The sequence below is a fragment of the Vulpes vulpes genome, chromosome 2 (genome assembly GCF_048418805.1).
Source record: "Vulpes vulpes isolate BD-2025 chromosome 2, VulVul3, whole genome shotgun sequence".
NCBI classification, from domain to species: Eukaryota; Metazoa; Chordata; class Mammalia; order Carnivora; family Canidae; genus Vulpes; species Vulpes vulpes.
The window spans coordinates 35,485,077-35,505,995 of NC_132781.1; the positions used below are offsets into that span (position 1 = coordinate 35,485,077).

Consider the following 20,919-nt stretch of genomic DNA (forward strand, 5'->3'; position numbering starts at 1 on the left):
GAGATTCTTTCCCTCTCCCTCTGCTCCTCCCTCTGTTCTTTCTTTCTCTCAAATAAATAAGTAAATATCTTTAAAAAAAGAAAAAAGGATCTGACTTGAAAAAAAGAAACCGGGCAGCCCAGGTGGCTCAGTGGTTTAACATCGCCTTCAGCCCAGGGTGTGATCCTGGGGACCCGGGATTAAGTCCCACGTTGGGCTCCCTGCATGGAGCCTGCTTCTCCCTCTGCCTGTGTCTCTGCCTCTGTGTGTGTCTCTCATGAATAAATGAATACAATCTTTATAAAAAAAAAAAAAAAAAAAGAAACCAAAAGTAGTAACAACCATCAAAAACTTCCCACAAGACAACCAAAACATGAAAAACCAAAAGATTAGTTCATTTTAAATTAAATAATAATTTTATTTTCTTCTATACTTTTGATACTTTAAAGACTTTGTAACACTCATTATATTAATTCTGAATACTGATACAGACTATCATTTTTACATGTTCCTTTTCATCCTCCATTCCTGTACCCCAGTCCCTATTCCCATCCCTTCCTACCATAAGACCTACTCTAGTGGCTGCAATGTATATGTCCTTGGAAATATGTGTCCTTGAGAAATATTTGCACTGTTGTCAGAGCAATGTTCAAAATAATTAACATATGGCAAGAGTATAGACAAATCTGAATGAGAACACTGAAATAAGTCTGAATCCAGGGGAGGGCCAGAGTATTGTAGAGGAAATGGAAAGGAACCACAAATATTCATGTACTTCACTACTTAACAACCAGTCAAATTGTCCTGATAAGCAAAAGTTTAATTCACCCTTGGTTACTTTGCATGTATGTACTTGGCTATAGATAATCTTCTTTACCTTCTTCAAAATTTAATACTGGGTTTCTACTGTTATAGTTACATCTGTTACAGGTATCTATAGTGTTACAGGTAGGTGTGTGTGTGTGTGTGTGTGTGTATTTACTTCGCATTTTATGTAACATGCCAATGTATGTATTCACATCTTTTATTAGTTCATTTAGTGCTAGTTGAGTACTTTTGCTTAATTAACTAGAAATACTATGGCAACCACAGTGGGGAGGGAGAAAGGATCCTCCTTAAATGGATATCCAGGACCTGGGGCTACATTAGGACTTTCATGGGCTTTGGTCATTTTTGCCTTTATGGGTGCCCCGGTTCAATAAAAAAATATTTTAAATTATATTTTATGATTACAGTTGCTGGTTTTAAACATATATTTAAGTATTCCAATATCTTAAAAGCTTACATATTTTTTTGCTTTTAAAAGGAACTAAACATTTTGGTGGGACCACAATACTAGCATGGGCTCACCTACTTGTACTTTACAGTAAATCAAACCTGCAAAGTTACCTCTGACTCTCACACAAGTCCTGTGCCATAATGAACATAGAGCAAAGAGAACAAATTCTTCAGGGAGTAATCCATTACATGAGTATAACACATCATTTTACGAGATGACAATAGGGGAGAGTAACTACAAACCTAGAAAGGAACCATCCCCTTCTTTAAGGGGAAAAACAAGCAATAAACTCTTTAAGTTGCCTTTGCATTGTTAGTGATATAGTGTAAGTGACTGGTAGTAATAAACCAGAAGCTGTCAGATGAGAGGAAAAATCTGAAGCCACATAATTCTGTAAGTCTGTGAGGCATTATAGATGTTAACAAAAATCAAGACAATGCATTTTTCTGACTACTCACTGTGATCAATGGGAAAAATTCTAAAAAAAAAAAAAAAATCCAACCTAAACTTTTGTAATGATTAACCCAAGACCACCATCACCTTTCAATATACAGCATTTAATTAACCAGAAAAATCTCAAGTCTGTTAAAGATGCAGTCAAGCATCCAAAGAGGTACATGTTTAATCTACTTTACTACAGAACCAACATTCATTTTCCTCTTATTAATGGATGGAAAAGCAATTTCCCTGCCAAGGAAGGGCAATTATTTAAAATGTAGATGTGCTGTACTTCACAGCTCTCAGCTACTCAGCTGGCAGAAATAACGCCTCTGGAAAACAGATCAATTATTTACCAAATTAAAGACAACAGGTCTGCTTTAGAAATTCAGGCTTAGTGCAGAGAGTTGAGTATTCCTTTTTCCTGTTTCTAATTTCCAATTTAAATAATAAAAAATACTTGTCTTCTTTTATGTCAAAGACAATATGCTTAATAATAGGCCAATCTTACTTAGTTACAAAAATATGATACAGTTTCCACAAGATATTTTTAATATATGTTATATATTTCAATCTTAAGTATATGTGATGTTTCTTCATTTAATACAATTTGCCATTAGAGATCACTCCCAGAATTTAGGAAAAAAGTAAATTCTTGTTAAAAACTTAAATGAGAAATAACTTGGGTTTATTTAACAAATGAGTAATTACATTGAATTAATGCCTATCTCTGCCCTGCCATAGTTTTTCCATGATTATAATGATAGAAAAAATAATTATTTAGTGTATACTTACTTACCATCAACTATGTGAAAATTACCAGACTAATAATAATTAATACCCAGGGACAAAGTAAAAGCTTACCTCTAGCAGAAAACACGTTGAAAGGATACCCTTGATAGGTATAAATAAATTTAAACTGGATGAGGGAGGTTAATAATAATTATAATAGCAATGATAAAAACAAATTTTGTGGGCAGCCCAGGTGGCTCAGCGGTTTAGCGCCGCCTTCAGCCCAGGTCCTGATCCTGGAGACCCAGGATTTAGTTCCATGTTGGGCTCCCTGCGTAGAGCCTGCTTCTCCCTCTACCTGTGTCTCTGACTCATTCTCTCTGTGTCTCTCATGAATGAATGAATGAATGAATGAATGAATGAATGAATAAATAAATAAATAAATAAATAAAATCTTTTAAAAAATTTTTTGTGAGGCCTCACTATGTTTTTGGTATTGTTTTAGGCACCATTATCACCCCATCATTTCATTGATGAGAAAACTCAAGTACTGGGGGTGATCTAAGCAGATTAAGTAACTTGCCCAATTAAGTGGCAAGGTGAAGGGTAGGCTGACATTTTATTCAGAGTCAGGCAGGTCTTTACAAAGAGATAAATAGGAGTTATCCAGGTAAAAGAGGATTTCAGGCAGAGGAAAAATGACATAACCTGTTTAGGAGCTGAAAAATAGTGTGGCTAAATGTTGGAGGGAGAAGATAGGACAGTAAAATTGTGCCAGGCTATACTTTTGGGCAGCACAGTACAAGATGATGTATCAGTAACAAATATACATCAAATGTATCATTATCTTTTAACATTTCTTGCAAAATATCTGAGTATTTTAAAATAGAAGTAAACACATGGAAAAAGTATGATACAACAATCATAAACAGAATAAGCTAGAATTGGGCTGTGACCAAATAAGATTTTGTAAAAACTAAGAGTAACTGAATGATTTTTAAATGTACTGTTATGAACTGAATATTTGTGCAGCCCCCAAATTCCTATATTGAAACTCTAAAAAGCAGGGCTATATTTGGAGATGGGGCCTTTAAGGAAGTAATTAAGTTTTAAATCAGGTCATAGATTAAGAACCTGATCTGATATAATTAGTGTACTTTTAAGAAGAGACATCACAAACCCTCGTACACTATTGGTGGGATTGTAAATTGATGCAACCACTGAGGAAAATAATATGGAAGTTCCTCAAAAAATTAATATAGAATAACCATATCATATATGCATCCCTATGTTTCGTGCAGTATTATTTATAGTAGTCAAGATATGGAAGCAACTGAAGTGTCCATTGATAGATACGTGAATGGATAAAGATGTTATATATATTTATACATAAAATAAGGGATATTACTCAGCTATAAAAAAGAATGAGATTTTGCCATTTACAACATGGATGGAGCTAGAGGGTTATGATGCCAAGTGAAGTAAGTCAGAAAGAGAATAACCATATGATCCCACTTAAATGTGGAATCTAAAGAAATGAATGCACAAATAAACAAAAAACAGACTCTTAAATACAGAGAACAAACTGATGGTTGCCAGAAGGTAGGGGAGGGGGATGAGTAGAAGAGATAAAGGTTAAGAGGTACAAACTTTTAGTTATAAAATAAATAAGTCAGGGACATGAAAGTACAGCATAGGGAATATAGCCAATAATATTGTAATAACGTTGAACAGTGACAGATGGCGACTACATTTATCATGGTGAGCACTAAGTAAGCTATAGAACTGTCAAATCAAGATGTTACACACCTGCAACTAAGTTAACAATGTATGTCGATTACACTTCAATTTTTAAAGAGAACAAAATTATAATAAAAAATTAAAAAAGAGAGAGAGACACCACAGAACTAGCTCTCCTGCTCTCTCTCCCTGCTCCCTTGCACCAAAGAAAGGCCATGTGAAGACACACTGAGAAGGTGACTATTTGTTAGCCAGGAAAAAAGACTTCACTTAGAAACCAAATCAGCTGGAACCTTGTTCTGGGACTTTTTGCCTCCAGAGCTATAAGAAAAAAAGTTTCTGTTGTTTAAGCCACCAAGTCTACGGTATTTTGTTATGGCAGCCCAAGCTAATGCATGTACACAGGTTACTGTCTACATCTAGTGTCCTCAAGAACACTTTACCTGCTCAAATGACCAGCAAAGAGGATCTGGGGTTGAATTTGTAAAATCAAAAAAGACTGTTGTTTTTACCCTATAGCAAAAACAAAACCAATGAAAAATCAAAACCAAAGTTTGTTTAAAAATCTATATGAAAGTCCAATACAAAAAACACAAAACTAGCTTCTCTTACATGGGACAGAACAGGAGGAGGAAGATGAACCCACAATATGTGAGGGTAAGGAGAACTTAGCAACCTTTTCAAAAGCATTCAATGGCTCCATTTGAGTGGACACCACAAATTAGAATGCTGCCCCCAAAAAGTGCAACTCTGTATCCAGCTAATCGAGAAGATCAAGATTAATAATACTAAAGGCTGTGAATAAAGAGAGCTGATAGTTGCTGGAAAATAAACAACTGTCAAACTAACCTATCCTATCTAGTTGAAACATTCCTGAAAATTATGGGAAAAATATAGATATTCCCATACAAAGAAAAGCTAAAAAGTCATCTTCATCAGAGAATCCAGAAATAGCTCACAGGTATGTTACTTTAATGAGAAAAGTGTAAAAGAAATCCAATGGAGAAAGAATGGTATTTTGAAAAAATGATTAGGTATCAACTGGATATCCATAAGCAAAAAAGAAAAAAATCATGACCTAATCCAATACTTTATAAAATAGGGAACCTGGATGGTTCAGTCAGTTAAGTGTCCGACTCTTGATTTTGGCTCAGGTCATGATCTAGGGGTCCTGAGATCAAGCACTACATTGGGCTCTGTGCTGGGCATGGAGCCGGCTTTATGATTCTCTCTCCCTATGCCCTTCTCCCACCCACCCCCCAAAAAAAACAAACAAAAAAGAAACAAAACAAAACAAAAAAAACCTAACACAAAATGGATAAATTTAAATGTAAAACTAGAAAACTACTAGAAAATCAAATAGGAGAAAAATCTTCAGGCCCCAGATTAGTACACATTTCCTAGGCATAAACAAAACACAACTATTTTTTTTTTTTACTGGACCTGACAAAAAGTAAATAATTTTGCTCTGCAAAAGACCCTACTAAAAAGATAAATACAAACTCCTCACTGGGAAAAGAAAGATTTCCAAATCACCTCTCTTAAAGGGACAAGAATAGCAAATGCCAGCAAGGATAGAGAGAAAGCATGTCCAGAGGATTAAAGGAAAGTATTAAGACAATGTCACACCAAGTAGAGGATATCAATAAAGATATAATACTATAAAGAAGAAATAAATAGAAATTCTGAAGTTCAAAAGTACAATAACTCAGTCGAGGGGCTCTACTTGAACCTGACAGAAGAAATCAACTGAGATTATCTAGTTTGAGACAAAAGGAATGAAGAAAAATGAACAGAGTCCCTGAAACCTATAAGACACTACCAAGAAGATTAATCTGTGAGTAGCAGGAGTCCCAGAAGGAGAGAAGGAAAAAGAGGCAGGAAGATTGTTTAAAAAAATAATAACTGAAAAAAATTAAAAATAAAAAATAAAAAAATAATAACTGAGTAGTTAAATAACTGAGAAGCCCCAAATATGATGAAAAACATTTAGACAATGAAATTATTCAGTAGGATATTACAAAGGTAGATATATGTCAATATGAATTTGTCAAAACACAATGAATGTGTGAACACCAAGAGTGAACCCTAAGGTAAACTACAGATTTGGGTTGATAATGATGTGTCAAAATAAGTTCATCAAACTACTAAAACAAAACTACCACTGTGGTTTGGAATGTCAATATTATAGGCAGTTTGGCGTGAGGGCAGGATTATATGAGAGTTCTCTATACTTTGCAATTTTGCTGTGAACCTGAAATTGCCTGAAAAAATAAAGTCCATTAATTAAAAAAAAAAAACTCCCTAGAAAATTCATGGTGTATCTAAATCATTGAAAGCAACAAATTTACACCACCCATACTGATATCTGCCCAGATCTAAGCACTGGAAACCGCTCTGGCACCTCCAACTAAATCATAAATGTTGCCATTAAAATATATGTTTTAATTCAGGACTCAGAGTCACAGCTAATAAACAAGAATGGGAAGAAGAAATTGAAAAACAAACTGCAAGCAGCTGCTGAACTACAAGTTTCACAATGCTATTTAATTGCATCCCTTAACTTCTTTGCTGAATAGGTCCCATACAAGACCAAATTGCATACCACCCAGTCAAGCCACCACATTTTCTCCTTAATTCACTTTGTCATTTTGCCATGTACATTTTACATTGTTTTTAAAATTTCTCAGAATGTGGACAAGAAATCTAGTTTCTTCTTGAATGTCCAGGACATTTTAATAATTCTGTCATCAAGCATAAGAAAAAAGCATTAAAAAAGACTAAGAAATGTATTTCTGTTCTTAAGTATAACAGGAATAGATTCAGGTAAAGAGGTTAGAGAAAGATCAGGTTGAAAAACAAAATCACACAATCAACTGTTTGCTATACTTTGCTTTTTTAAATGAACTTCCCTAAACTTGTAAAAAGCATTCTAACAAGCACTATTGTTACTATTGGCCACATTATGTACCCCATGAAAAAGCCTTTCACCAAATAAAGGAATTATTAGAGGAGCAAAACTGTTAAAACTTACTGATACAAATAAATCTAGAAACATATATGGATACACGTAAAGAAAAACTGGAAGGTGTTACTAGAGGATCTACAACTTATATTTTGAAAAGGCCAATTTAAGTAAAAAATCATAATACTATGTTAAGGACCACTCAAATTATATACCTTTCTACAAAATATCAATTGATAAAAGTTCAGAAGCTAATAATAATTCAACGAGAGAACAGAAAACTCTCATTGAATAAGTAAATTTATAGGAGGATCTAACGATCAATAGAAAATACATCATTTGATCTCCCAAAAATACTTTTTAAAACTATAACATAAATAACTAAAGGAGAAAAATAACAACCACTAAGGTATTCATGCATTTACAAATGCAATGCAGCCTCTTGCTTCAAACATTTCATATGTATGTAGGCATATATGTCTCAATTGAAGAGAGTTAAAACAAGAAATATAATACAGGAACTAGACAAGCAAAATAAAATGTCACATAATCGTGGAAGCTGGATAATAGTTAGCAGCCACAGCTGAGTCCAATATCATTGTATAAGAAACAATTCAGATAGTGACCAGCTTAAAAAAGAAAGTTGAAGCTTTCAAATCACTGAGAATCAAATCTTTTATAGATACGCTTGCTTATATTCAAGCAGTAACAGTCACATTCTGAATAGCAAAAATACTCAGAGCTGAACAGTAAATAACTAAGATGAATTGCAAGCAGCTGCATGAAATCTCCACCATCTTCTATGAAAGAATGCAAACCAATTTTGTGAGTGGTTGCTGAGTTATGTACCCCCCATTTAATTCAAATATTTAAACAGGTACAAAGCATTTATAAAATATTGCAGAAATGATGACACATTGAAAAATATATCTGCCACATAATAAATGGATGTGTCCACTGTATAGACTCTGCTTCACAATCTATGTCAAATGTGCCATATTTTTCTTGCCTCATTCATTCAACTAATATTTATTTATATACCAGACACAGAATCATTATTTCCTAGCTAATCATCTTTTAGGTTACAGTTTAGAACGGACTTCCTTTGAAGAACTCTCCCTAGTAGTCAAAACCAAGTTAATATTCATCTCCTGGCATTCTGTCCTTACTCCACAGAGGATTTTCCTTCCTTGTTTTAAGTCTCTATCACATCAGCAGATTCCATGAATAGGGGCTGTCACTTGTTAACTCAATCACCAAGCCTGAGCCAGGCAGTGTGAATGGAGTCTCCAGTGAAAGAGCTAGTTTCCAATGTGTTTAGACAGGTGAAATCACAACAACCATAAACCTTTTCATAACAGGTTCTTAAATATTCTAAGTGTCATGAACCTTTTTAGCAATATGATGAAGCCTAGGAACATCTTTCTCAAAACAATATATTTTTAAGACAAAGTAAAATACTTGTGATTTTTAAAATTGATATACAGAATATATATTAAAGTATAGGGTCTACCACAATTTTGAATCATAAGCAATATTGAGAGAATTACTTAAATAAGATAGAAATGATGTGAAAACATGTTATTTTTATTGCTCAGAAATTCATTGGTACAGCTAAAATTTCATCAGTTTATTTTACATATTCATCATAAATGAAGGAAATTTTCATTAGAGATTAGAAAAAAATAAAGATATAGTTTTTTCCTAAGTTCACATACTCTCTGAATTCTATCCATGGACTTCCCAGATCTTAGATTGAAGTTAAGAAGCCTCATTTGTAATTCAAGAAAAAAATAAAAGAAATCCTAAAACTCATAAAATAGTTCTCATAAGATGGTCTTCTCTCCAAGAAATACAACAATGAGAGACTGACTTAAGAATACAACAGCAGAAGAATGCCAATTTATATGTTTTAAAAAGGTTACATACACACCAAAGGAATGATCTATAAAAGAAATAATTGATGACCAGGTGGACTTCATGAAAATTAAATAATTCTGATCTTCAAAAACACTTTTCAAGAGAATAAAAAGACAAACCACAGACCAGGAGAAAATATTTACAAAGCACATTTCTAATATAAGACTGTTATGCAAAATATCCAAAGAACTCTTAAAAGTCAACAATTAAAAAATGAACAACTCAAAAATGGACAAAGATTTGAACAGACATCTCATCAAAGAAGATATTCAAATGGCAAATAACTGTGGTATGTCCACACAGTGGAATGTTATTCAGCACTAAAATAAATGAGCAATCAAGGCATGAAAAGACATGAAGATCTAAATGCATATTAGTAAATGAAGGAAGCCAATCTGAAATGACTATATACAGTAAAATTCCAACTATATGATATTCTGGAAAAACTCAAACTATGGAAACTAGTTGTGAAGGGTTGAGGGAGGGAGGGATGAACAAAAGTAAAGGGGATTTTTAGGGCCGTAAAATTATTCTGTATAGTACTATAATGGTGGATACGTGTCATTATATATTTCTCAAAATTGACAGAATGTACAACATCAAGAGTGAACCCTAATGTAAAGTGGAATTCAGTTAAAGAAATGATCACTGCAAGATAAATTATATCATAATTATACAATTAGTGCTTTAGGAACATAAAAAGTAGGTATAAACATAAAAATTCTTAATCTTATAAAAACACAAATTTGGAAGTTCAAATAGAAATCAAATAAAAACTGTACATCAAAATTATGAAATCATAGAAAACTGTGGTTTTCTAGAAGTCACTGCTAGACAATAATAGAGATAACTAAAACATTTTAGGTTATATAGAATGTTCTTATTTTAATGGAAGGCTTCAGGCAGGAAAAAATACAGCTTCCAATGTCTGAAGCACTCTGACTACAGTAATATGAAATATACATTAATACAAAGGAGATTTGACATAACAGATGGACTATCAAAATGAGTCATACTGGTTACTCCAAGTGGAGTACTGTAAGTGACATAACTTCCAGATTGTTTCTTCAAATTTAACTTAATTCCCATAACATTCAGAGCATTTCCATAAATCTTTGTCTTCATTAATTAAATCAATCCTACTGATCAACAATCACTGCAAAATCTTCCTATCGAAAATGACTAATTAAGGTATTAGAAGGGAGATTATTCAAAATACTCAATATTATCCTCTTACCATCATTCTTTATTTGAAAAGATGAAAAGGGAAAATATATGGGTCTTTCCATCAGTTTTAACTAATAGGATCATTTCTGCAGGATAAGATAAAAATGACAATCTCTTCAGATCTATCAACCAAAGGATAAGATCTGAAATGATTGTGAGTTTATGAAGATGATTTGAGCTCTGAAAGCAAAAGGGCAATTTTATCTTTTATATAAAAATAATTTTATCTTTTATATAAAAATAGCTCCACTAGAGTAGAATTATACCATTGTTAAGTATTAAACCAATTCCTAACTTTGAAAATTGGTAAATAAAGAGAAAGAATTCAGCATGTATCCTGCCCTTTGCATACAAGAGAACTATGGTTTGTTCCTGGTTGATGAGAGAGAACTCTTTTTTAATAGAACAGCAGTTAATCATGCAGAAAACATGACAGAATCAGAGAAACCACCATCCTATGGCCTTCCGTGTAACAACACCATTAAGTAAAAAGTTGTTTCAGGTATGAAGCCAAAATAACTCTACAGATTACTTGTTAATCTCCACAAGAAAAACCTATCTCCAACATGTAGATATTTTGAAGGCCTACTAACATATCCATGTGATCAAACATAGTATCATAATATATTTTGCAGGACACATTTTTGAGACAATTGGGAAATTTTAAATTATGGCTTGGATATTAGATAATATAATGCATTAACTTTCTGAACTACAATATAATATCTGGTTACATGGGGGAACAGTCCTTATTCTTAGGAAATGCATGATTAATTTGTAGTCTGGTGAAATGTCATCAAATATGTAACTTAAATTCAAATGATTCAACAAAATATAACATGCCTGTGTATATATATTATACATACATGGGTATACAAATATATATATACATACATATATATATACACACACACACACATACCTATACAAGTATGTTTATTATACATATTAAATGTGAACACCTACTTAATCAAGGTGGGGATACATGGGTCATTATTAAAATTTTTATGTTTGAAACTTTACCTAACAAAGTTTGGAGGAAAAAATGAAAAGTAGTAGGGCATTCCACATTACTATAACAACTCTCCTTATCAAATGCCTTAAGAACAAGCAGAAAAACAGAAACAATAACCAAAAGACAGGGAAAAGTACAAGTAGTTTATAATATGCTACAAAAATGAAAAAGAAACTTAAAGTTACAAAGACAGTGTCACTTACATACATTAGTATGTTGTCTGTTCTTGGATTAATTATAATACAGAAATTAAGGCAACTCAACAGCGCTGTTTACCACTTTACTGAGAGCAAAACTAATGCTTAGAGTATTTCTCAATTTTCATTTTAAATTAACTCAGTCAAGAACCACTTATTGAACATAGACACAGACCCATATAATAAAAGTCAGATTCCATATTTCATATTTACCAATTCCAAAAAAAAAAAAAAAACTGGTTGAAAAGTCCATGATATTAATGGCAAAAAAAAAAAAAAAAAAAGGACATACCACTTGTATTAAACGCCATACAGCACACTGGTTTTTCATGAGCAGGGAAGTGGGCCACAATACCATCACTGTCAGAATCCTCGCTCACAAGCACCTTTACAGAAAGAAAGGAGGCAAATGAAAGTTAGGTTTGACCCACGAATATCCCTGACCAAATAACATGCTTCCACATGCTTCCACTATATTAGATTATTCTTGTCACTATAAGGCAAGAATGTCACTTTAGGAAAGAGGAAAAGATAGAGTATACCGCAATAGATCAATCATATAATCTCTAGAAGCAGTTGATTGGCTTTACTGTAAATGACAGAGACAATAATTTCTTGAAGTGGATGTTTAGAAAAAAACAAAAAGTATAAAATCAGCAATATAGAGTTTCATCCAAAGACATAGCAGCAGGCATTGTGGCCTGCTTGGAAAATGCTTGCTCATGATTAGATCATTATTGGGTCATGATATTCAGACATAAATAATTTAATCTAAAGTAAACCAAGAACTAACTCTACACCTGCAAGGTTAATTTTTCTTTTAGTGTGAAAAGTTTTACAAAGGTATAATTCACATACCATAAAAGTTGCCTATTTTATGTTTATAATTCAATGATTTTATACAGTATTGTAAACATTACAATAACCCACTATATAGAAATGTCTGATTTGTCATCATTTCCTATTTTAATGCTTTAATTTTTTTTGTCTTATTGCTCTGACTCGACACCTGTAATTCAGTGAAGTCACAGATATATCAATTTTTTCTTGTGCATGGATCTTGTGCATGGATCTTTATTACAATTTTTTCTTGTGCATGGATCTTTATTACCACTTAAATTAACAAGATTTAAGTGTTCAGTTCAGTATATTAAGTATATTCACACTGTTAACAGATTTCTAGAACTTTTTCACTAAACATTAATTCTTTCTCCTCCCTCCCCCATCCCTTGGTAACCACCTTTCAATTGTCTGTTTCTATGATTTTTGAGTACTTCAGAGAGTCAAAATAAGGCAAAGAATAGAGTATTTGCGCTTTTGTGGCTTATTTCCCTTAGCAAAATGCCTCAGGGTTTGTCCGTGTTTTAACATGTCCCAAGATTTCCTTCTATTTTAAGGCTGTATAATATTATTATATAGTATGTATATATATCACCTTTTTCTTTATCTATCCACCTACCAAAAGATACATGGATTGCTTCCACATCCTGGCTACTGTGAATATGCTGCAATGAACATGGGTATGTAAATTTCTCTTTGAGATCCTGCTCTGAATTCTTTTGCATGTAAACCCAGAAGCCAGATTGCTGGATCATATGATAATTCTACTTTTAACTTTTTGAGGATCAATTTTGTTGATCTTTTCAAAGAATCAATTTTGGATTTTCCCCAATACTGCACTGTTTTGCTATTTTGTTGACTTGTGTTCATATCTTCAGTATTTACTTCATTTGTTTTGCTTGGTTAGAATTTGCTCTTCTTTATCAGATTAGAATAAGGGAAAAGTGAAGACTTAGTTTCAGACCATTTTTCTTTCCTACTATAAGCATTTAAAGCTAAAAATTTCCCTCTATGCAAGGGAATAGCTGCACTTCATAAATTCTGATATATTCACTTTTAATTTTCATTCCATTCAAAATATTTTCTAATTTCCTTGAGATTCCTTTTCCTGATCCAGGAGTTATTTATAGGTAGGTGTGTTGTTTTATTTCCAAATATTGGGAGATTTCCATAACTTCATTCTGTTACTGGTTTCCATAATTCACAGAGATATTTTGCATAATTTTAATCCTTTTAAAGCTATTTAGATTTGTTTTATGGCAAACTATAAGGTCTATCTTGGAAAACATTGCAGATGTTCTTGGAAAGAATGCAAATTCTACACATTTGGGGGAGGGAGTATTACACTGTGCTGGTTGATAGTGTTAATCAAGTCTTATAAATCTTCACAAACTTTGTCCAGTTTCTCCTATCAATTATGAAGAGTACAGTATTGAAATCTCAAGCTGTAAATGTCACGTATAATTTCTTTCAATCTGTTGGATTTCACTCAATATTTGCTGGACTATGCCATAGGTGTTTATACACCTACCTAATATTTATCTACCTATTACATTGATCCTCTTATTATTATGAAGTATCTTTCTCTCCGGCAATATTTCATGTGAAAGTATTTTTCTAAATACTTTTTAAATGTATTTTGCCTGATATTAATATAGCCACTCCAGTCCTATTATGGTTATTGTTTGCATGGTACATTTCTTCAATCCTTTTACCTTAACATTATAATTCAAATCTGAATGATTCTGGTCTGATGATCATTGTTGAACCCATTTATAGTTAATATAATTATGCATATAATTGGATTTAGGTCTGTGATTTTGCTATTTATTTTCTCTCAGGTGTTTGTTGTACCTCTGATCCCCTTCTTTTGTGTTAATTATTTTTGATGTTACTATTTTAATTCCTCTGTTAATTTTTTGGAGTAATTTTCTAGTGGTTGCTGTATAGGTTACCAGGTGTTACATAGATTACAAGATGGTCCATTAATTACAAACTTAATTGCAATAAATTATAGCTCCTTGCTGCATTTCCTCCCCACTCCTTTGTGCTACTGTTGTCATATGTATTATCAACTGAGAAACATATAATTATTCCCTAAAACAATTACCTACTTTTTAAAGAAATTAGGGAAGAGAAAGAAAAAATTTATATATTTCATTTCTTCAAATGTTTTTCTGCACCTCTATCACCTCCCTTTTTGAGATTCCAATTATATGTTGGTACACTTGATGTTGTCCCAAAGGTCTCTGAGGCTCTACTTACACATTTCACCAACATTTTTCCTCTTTTCTTCAAATTAGCCCCAAACTGAACTGCAATCTCAGGAAAGCAGAGCTACACATTATCCTTTATTCATCAGCTACCAAGTTTACTACTTTTAATGAAAACATTGTTGGGCTTAGGTTTTAATGTACTACTCCAAATCAAGTAAATCCCCTGCCTAGAAGGGAAATGGCTTGTTTACAAGGCCCACTTTACTCTGTAAAACTATCCTACTCACCAAGCTCCAGGCAGATGTGAGTAAGAGCAGCCTCAGGCAAAAAGGCCATTTTCTCCCAATACTACTATCCAAACTCTAGAATCTTTACGTACTTATCATTTCATTCTTAGTTTTTGGTCAATGTCCAGAGCCCCCAAATGGTCATTTTTGAAAATTCTTTCAAGTAATATACTTATTTTCTGAGGAGAGGATTTGCTTACCTCTTCACCATAATAGATAGCTATTGCCCAATCATCAGTAAATTTATACATTCAAATCATCCATTTTAATACAGAAATGGATGGATAATGCTTAGTAAATTTATACAATTGCATAACCATTACCACATTCTAGATTTAGAATTCTTTCTTCACCCCAAAAATGTCCACATATTAACTTTACAGTGGATCTCTAACTCTAAGCCCCAGGCAATTCCCATGTGTATTTTATCTCTTTTGCCTTTTTTTAAAAATTTGAAATTTTTTCATATAATTAGAATTATGCAATTTGCCTTCTATTTTTTTAACTGATATAATTTTTATAGTTCAACCATGTTGTTTCAGGTGTTATTCATTACTTTATATTGCTGGGTTGCATTCTATTGTATGGAGGACTCACAACATCGGTTCAGCCACCAGTTCTTGGCATTTTGAACTATTTCTAGTGATTACTATATGCATACTCCATTATGAATATCTATGTATACATATTTTTGTGAACATGTTTTTATTTCTCTTGGGGAGATACCTAAAATAATGAATTTCCTCAGTCATGTGATAAACACATGCTGAACTTTTAAAGAAACTAACAAACTATTTTCAAAAATCACTACATCATTTTATATTCCCACCAGTAAAGTAGGAGTTTTCCAATTTCTCCACATCTTTTCCAAAACTTTGTATTGCACATCTTTTAAATTATTATGGGCACTCTACTGGAGGCAGAAATCGGAAGGATGGTCACCAGGAATGGTGGGAACAGGAGGTTGGGAAGTTACAGTATAATAAATCCAGATGATGAAAAAGTTCTAGAAATGGAAAATAGAGATGGTTGTATAACATTGTGAGTATGCTTATACCACTGAATTGTAAATTTAAAAATGGCTAAAACGTCAAATTTTATGTTATGCCTATTTTACCACAATTGGTGGGAAAACACACATTTTAAGTTATTTTTCTAATCTTTCTTTTTAGTTGTTCCATTGACTTTCAAAGTATTAAGTGAGTAAAATAAGAAAAAGAAAAGAAGTCTTATAGGAGTAATCTCAGGGAAAGTGTATTACACCAAGTTTGTTAAATACACTAAGTGTTTGCTCCGCTATATATGTAGAACCATCATTACAACCAAATTTAGAACATTTTCATCACCAAAAGAACCCCACAATCATTAACAATTACCCCACATTTCTCCATTCCTCCCAGACTCCCAGCCCTGGGCAACAACAAGCTATTTTCTCTTTCTATTGATTTGTTTATTCTGGATATTTCAAAAAACTGGAATGGTACAACATGTACTCTTTTGTGACTGGCTTCTTTCACAAAGCATATTATTTTTAAAACCATCTATATTGTAATATGAATTAGTACTTCATTTCTTTTTATTACTGAAGAATGTCACATTGTATATACCACATTTATCCATCTACCAATCAGTTGATGTACACTGTGGTTGCTCCTACTTTTTAGCTATAATAATGCTGCTATGAACATTCATGTATAAGAACATGCATTTTCATTTCTTTTGGGTATATCTGGAAGATAAATTGCTAAGTCATGTGGTAACTCTTTTCCAAAGCATCTACACAAATTTACATTCCCACTAGCAGTGTATGAGGGCTCTCATTTCTGTTTATTGGTCCTTGGTATATCTTTTTCAGAAAAAAGTTTATTCAAATCTTTGTTCATTTTAAAATTAGGTTATCTACCTTTTTATTATTTAGTTGTAGGAGCTCTTTCTATATTCTAGATACCAGCCCCTTATAAAAAATATGATTTCCAAATATTTTCTTCCCTTCAGTTGGTTGTCTTTAAACTTTTCTGATGATGTGATATGTAGCACAAAATTTTAAAATTTTTATGAAGTTCAATTTACTTCCCCGTTTTTAAAAATATAAGTATTAAGTACTTAATTATTTCTTATACCTATGTTGATAAGGTCATGAGATGATATTATAATTTTTGCTTCAACCAAATTTAACTTATGAAACTCAATATATTACATATGCTTCTATTTTTACCCCTTCCATTGTTCTTCTCCATTTCTGAAGTTACAAAGCCTTCTTTTGTAATAATTTATTCAGAAAACTTCCTTTCGCTATTCCTTAAGAGTAGATCTGCTACTGACAATTTTTCCTTAGTTTTTCATTTTATAAAAATGTCTTTATATTCTCTTCATTCCTGAAGGATATTTTCATAAGATATGGGAATTCAGGTTTAACAGTTCATTTATTTTACTATTTGAAAGATGTTCTACCACTTTGTTCATCTTCCATAGATTCTGATAAGAAAATTGCTGTCTATCATACATTACTGAAGGGAACATAAACCAGTTCTGCCAACAGTTGAGTAGTTTCTGACAAAACTGAACATGAACTTATAAAATTCATCAGTCACACTCTTGGGCATTTAATATACAGAAATGAAAACTCTACATAAATCACACAGAAACCTTTACATAAATGTTCATAGCAACTTTACTCATAATAGCAAAATGCTAGAAACAAATATCTTTCAATGAATGAATGCTTGAACAGCCATTCACAGGAATACAACAGAGGGATTACATGTAACAAACTAATGAACTTCAAGGATATCATATTTAGTATAAAAGTCAACTTTAAAATGTTACATACATATGATTTCACTTATATTCATTTTAGAAATCACAAAATTATAGAGATGGAGAACATATTAGCAGTTGTCTGGAGAAAAGGATGGGGGTAGGTTGAGGGATGAGTATGAATACAAAGGATATGTGTTTAACAGTCCTCTCTCTTGATGGTGGTGTTATGTTAATGTACACATGGAATAAAAGTTAGAGAACTATGTACACCCATAAACACACACACACAAATGCAGGTAAAGCAAATATTGAGAGTTGACTAAGGTCTGTAGCATTTTTTTTTAAGATTATTAAGTTTTTTTGAGAGAGAAAGAGAGCAGGAGGTGGGGAGGGAGAAAATCTTCAGCAGGCTGTGCACCCAGCATGGAGCCTGACACAGGGCTCGATCTCATGACCGGAGATAGTAACTTGAGCTAAAATCAAGAGTCAGACACTTAACCAACTGAACCATCCGAGCTCCCTAAGATTTTATTTTTAAGTAATCTCTACACCCAATGTGGGGCTTAAGCCCACAACCCCAAGATCAAGAGCCATATGCTCCACTGACAGAGCCAGCCAGGTAACCCAGGCCTACAGTATATTAGCAGTAATGTGTCACTGTTAATTGCCTGGTTTAATATTATAGTACAGCCGTATAAAATGTCATCATTCAGGGGAAGTTGGAGGAAGCTGGGTAAAGAGCACATGGATAGATTTCTGCAACTTACTGTGACTCTACAATTATTTCAAAATTAGCAGTTAAAATGTAGAGTACACTGCTTTTGAATTTCCCTCATTCTCTTAGGTGACAAATGGTATCTCAGTGTAGTTTCAGTCTGTCTTTCTCGTATAACAAGTGAAGTCATGGGTATAGATTATATAGCAGTTATATACAGATCTTCCTCAACTTACAAAGGGATTACATCCCAATAAATCCATCCTAAACTGAAAATATCTCAAGTCAAAATGCATTTAATACACCTAACCATCATACATAGCTTAGCCCACCTTAAACATGCTCAGAACACTTACATTAGCCAACAGTTGGGCAAAATATTGTAACACAAAACCTATTTTATAATAAAGTGCAGGGTATCTCATGTAATTTAATGTCTACTGTACTGAAAGTGAGAAACAGAATGGTTGTAAGGGTACAAAACAATTGTTAACTGTATCCACTGTATACCCTTGACTGATCACATGACTGACTAAAAGCTGTGGCTGGCTGTCACTGCCCAGCTTCACAAGAGAGTATTGTATCACACATCACTGAACCAAGGAAAATTCAAAATTCAAAGTAGGGTCTCTAATGAATTTATATCACTTTCATATCATCATAAAGTTGAAAAATAAGATATTTTAAGTCAAGGAAAATCTGTATGTTTTATTTTTTTTTGTGAAATATTTGCCTTTTGCCCATTTTACTATTTTAACTCAATTTTACAAGATTTCCTTTCCTTTCATATATTACAACCCTATTATCTCCCTCTCCAACACAATTAGTAGTAAGTACTCTAATTAATGGTATCAATACAGAAGCTACTTAGTAAAAAGGCACATTAATCTTACCACTATGTGAGATTCTTTGTTATCTTCGCTTTATGAGCTTTATAAATATAACAACCAGATACTTTTGGAAGGATTCTCTCCATTCCATTATCACCTTGCCTAAAACATCAAATTAATAATATAAAAGATATCCCAATTCAACAGCCCTAAAACATGCACCTTTTTACTCACCAGTTAACTAAGCAGGCTGAACTTAAGTATATGTAATAACAACTTGATTATATCAAAATTAATCAAAGTACTTTAATTGATATGAGGTGGATAAGCATTTATCATATGAATAAAAAGACTAAGCTTCAGGAGCCATTAAATAATTATGAATAACACTTGTACTCAGGAAAAGAAATAGCTCAAGCTTATGTCACCATTCTGGAGCATTTTCCTTTGATTAGAGACTTTGCCACGCTGCTAACTTCAATTACATAAATGTGTAAAGGCATATTATACCACTTAGCTTATCTTAGTCATAAAATGCTTTTAAATAAAACAAGTAACACAGATTAAAAAATGGACAGAGTCAATCAAATCCACTCCCCCTTAATACAGTCACCACACAATGATCCCATCAACATAAAATCAAACTAATCAATTTAGCATTAGAAAGATGGTGAATCAAATTTTATACACTGCCACTGTAAACATGAAAATATCTCTACTAAAGGCTTGATGGATTTAAACAGTAAAAGTGAGCATAATGTCAGCTTTAGCTCCTGAGATATATATACAAAAGGAGAAACGTTACAGCTAAGGTCAAACATCAATTGGAAAAGACTAGGAGTGATAAATCTATGACAATACCCCCCTGAAGTCTTTTTAATACAATCCAGCATAACCTAAAAAAAGCCCTGTACCCCAACTGAACTATGTATAAGACAAAAATACCTTCTTGACAAAAAACAGATTCACATTATTAAAAGAAAGGAGGACAGTATTATACTCAGGAAATCTTGTTGCTTTAAATAGTATTTATAATTCTTTCAAAATGCATATAGTAACTTACCATTTATTGAACATCAATTTGTTTCCTGCCTTATAATAAAATTTTAAAATGAATTAAAATTTCAGAGTAAGTAGGAATAAAAGAGATTATGATCTCAACAAATAATAGAAAATACAACATTTTTTCAGGTTGAGCAACACTTTTTAACTTCTTTTTAACTTTTAAAAGCTAACAATTCTGTAGTTCTTATTTCCTAACAAGAACTTTACTTATTTCAAGTGTAACAATTCATTTACAAAGGAAAAATGAACTTTTGCAACTCCACAACCTCCAGTTCATTTCCATATTCCAAATCTGAGAATTCCATTTTAAAGTTATAAAAAGTTAATAAGGAATGGGGGGGGGGGGGTGAGGAGAATGACCATTTGATAATATAAGGCATAATGCTATGCCTTTTAACATAATTATTTAAAGATTTTCTTTTTACATGGTCCTATACTGAAATATAATAAAACAAATTGAGTTATACCTCTATTTCATGAAAAAAAAATGCGATAACATTTTCTACTTTTAAATGACGACAAATCTGTCAACGAATGCTAGATGCTTAACAGACTTACTTATACTCACCAAACCAGACAATGTTGAGAAGGATTGTTTACTACTCAATAAATGTGGGTGGCCTTGGAGGTAAATTAATTAAGAATCAAAGGACAAAAGAAAATATTTTTTACTTTAAAACTCATAAAACACCAAGGGTTTAAATATTTAATTCC

General features: G+C 32.6%; 1 protein-coding gene across 25 annotated transcripts in view; it reads right to left on the minus strand.

Annotated features, from left to right (window-relative positions):
- The window catches only part of BCAS3 (BCAS3 microtubule associated cell migration factor), a 590,779-nt gene that overhangs the window by 393,267 nt on the left and 176,593 nt on the right, over nucleotides 1–20,919 (minus strand). For all 25 annotated transcript variants that reach the window (XM_025996065.2, XM_072747642.1, XM_025996068.2 and 22 more), the window contains exon 13: nucleotides 11,785–11,878. In XM_025996065.2, the coding sequence (XP_025851850.1) occupies nucleotides 11,785–11,878 (94 nt within the window). The remainder of the gene's footprint in view (nucleotides 1–11,784; nucleotides 11,879–20,919) is intronic.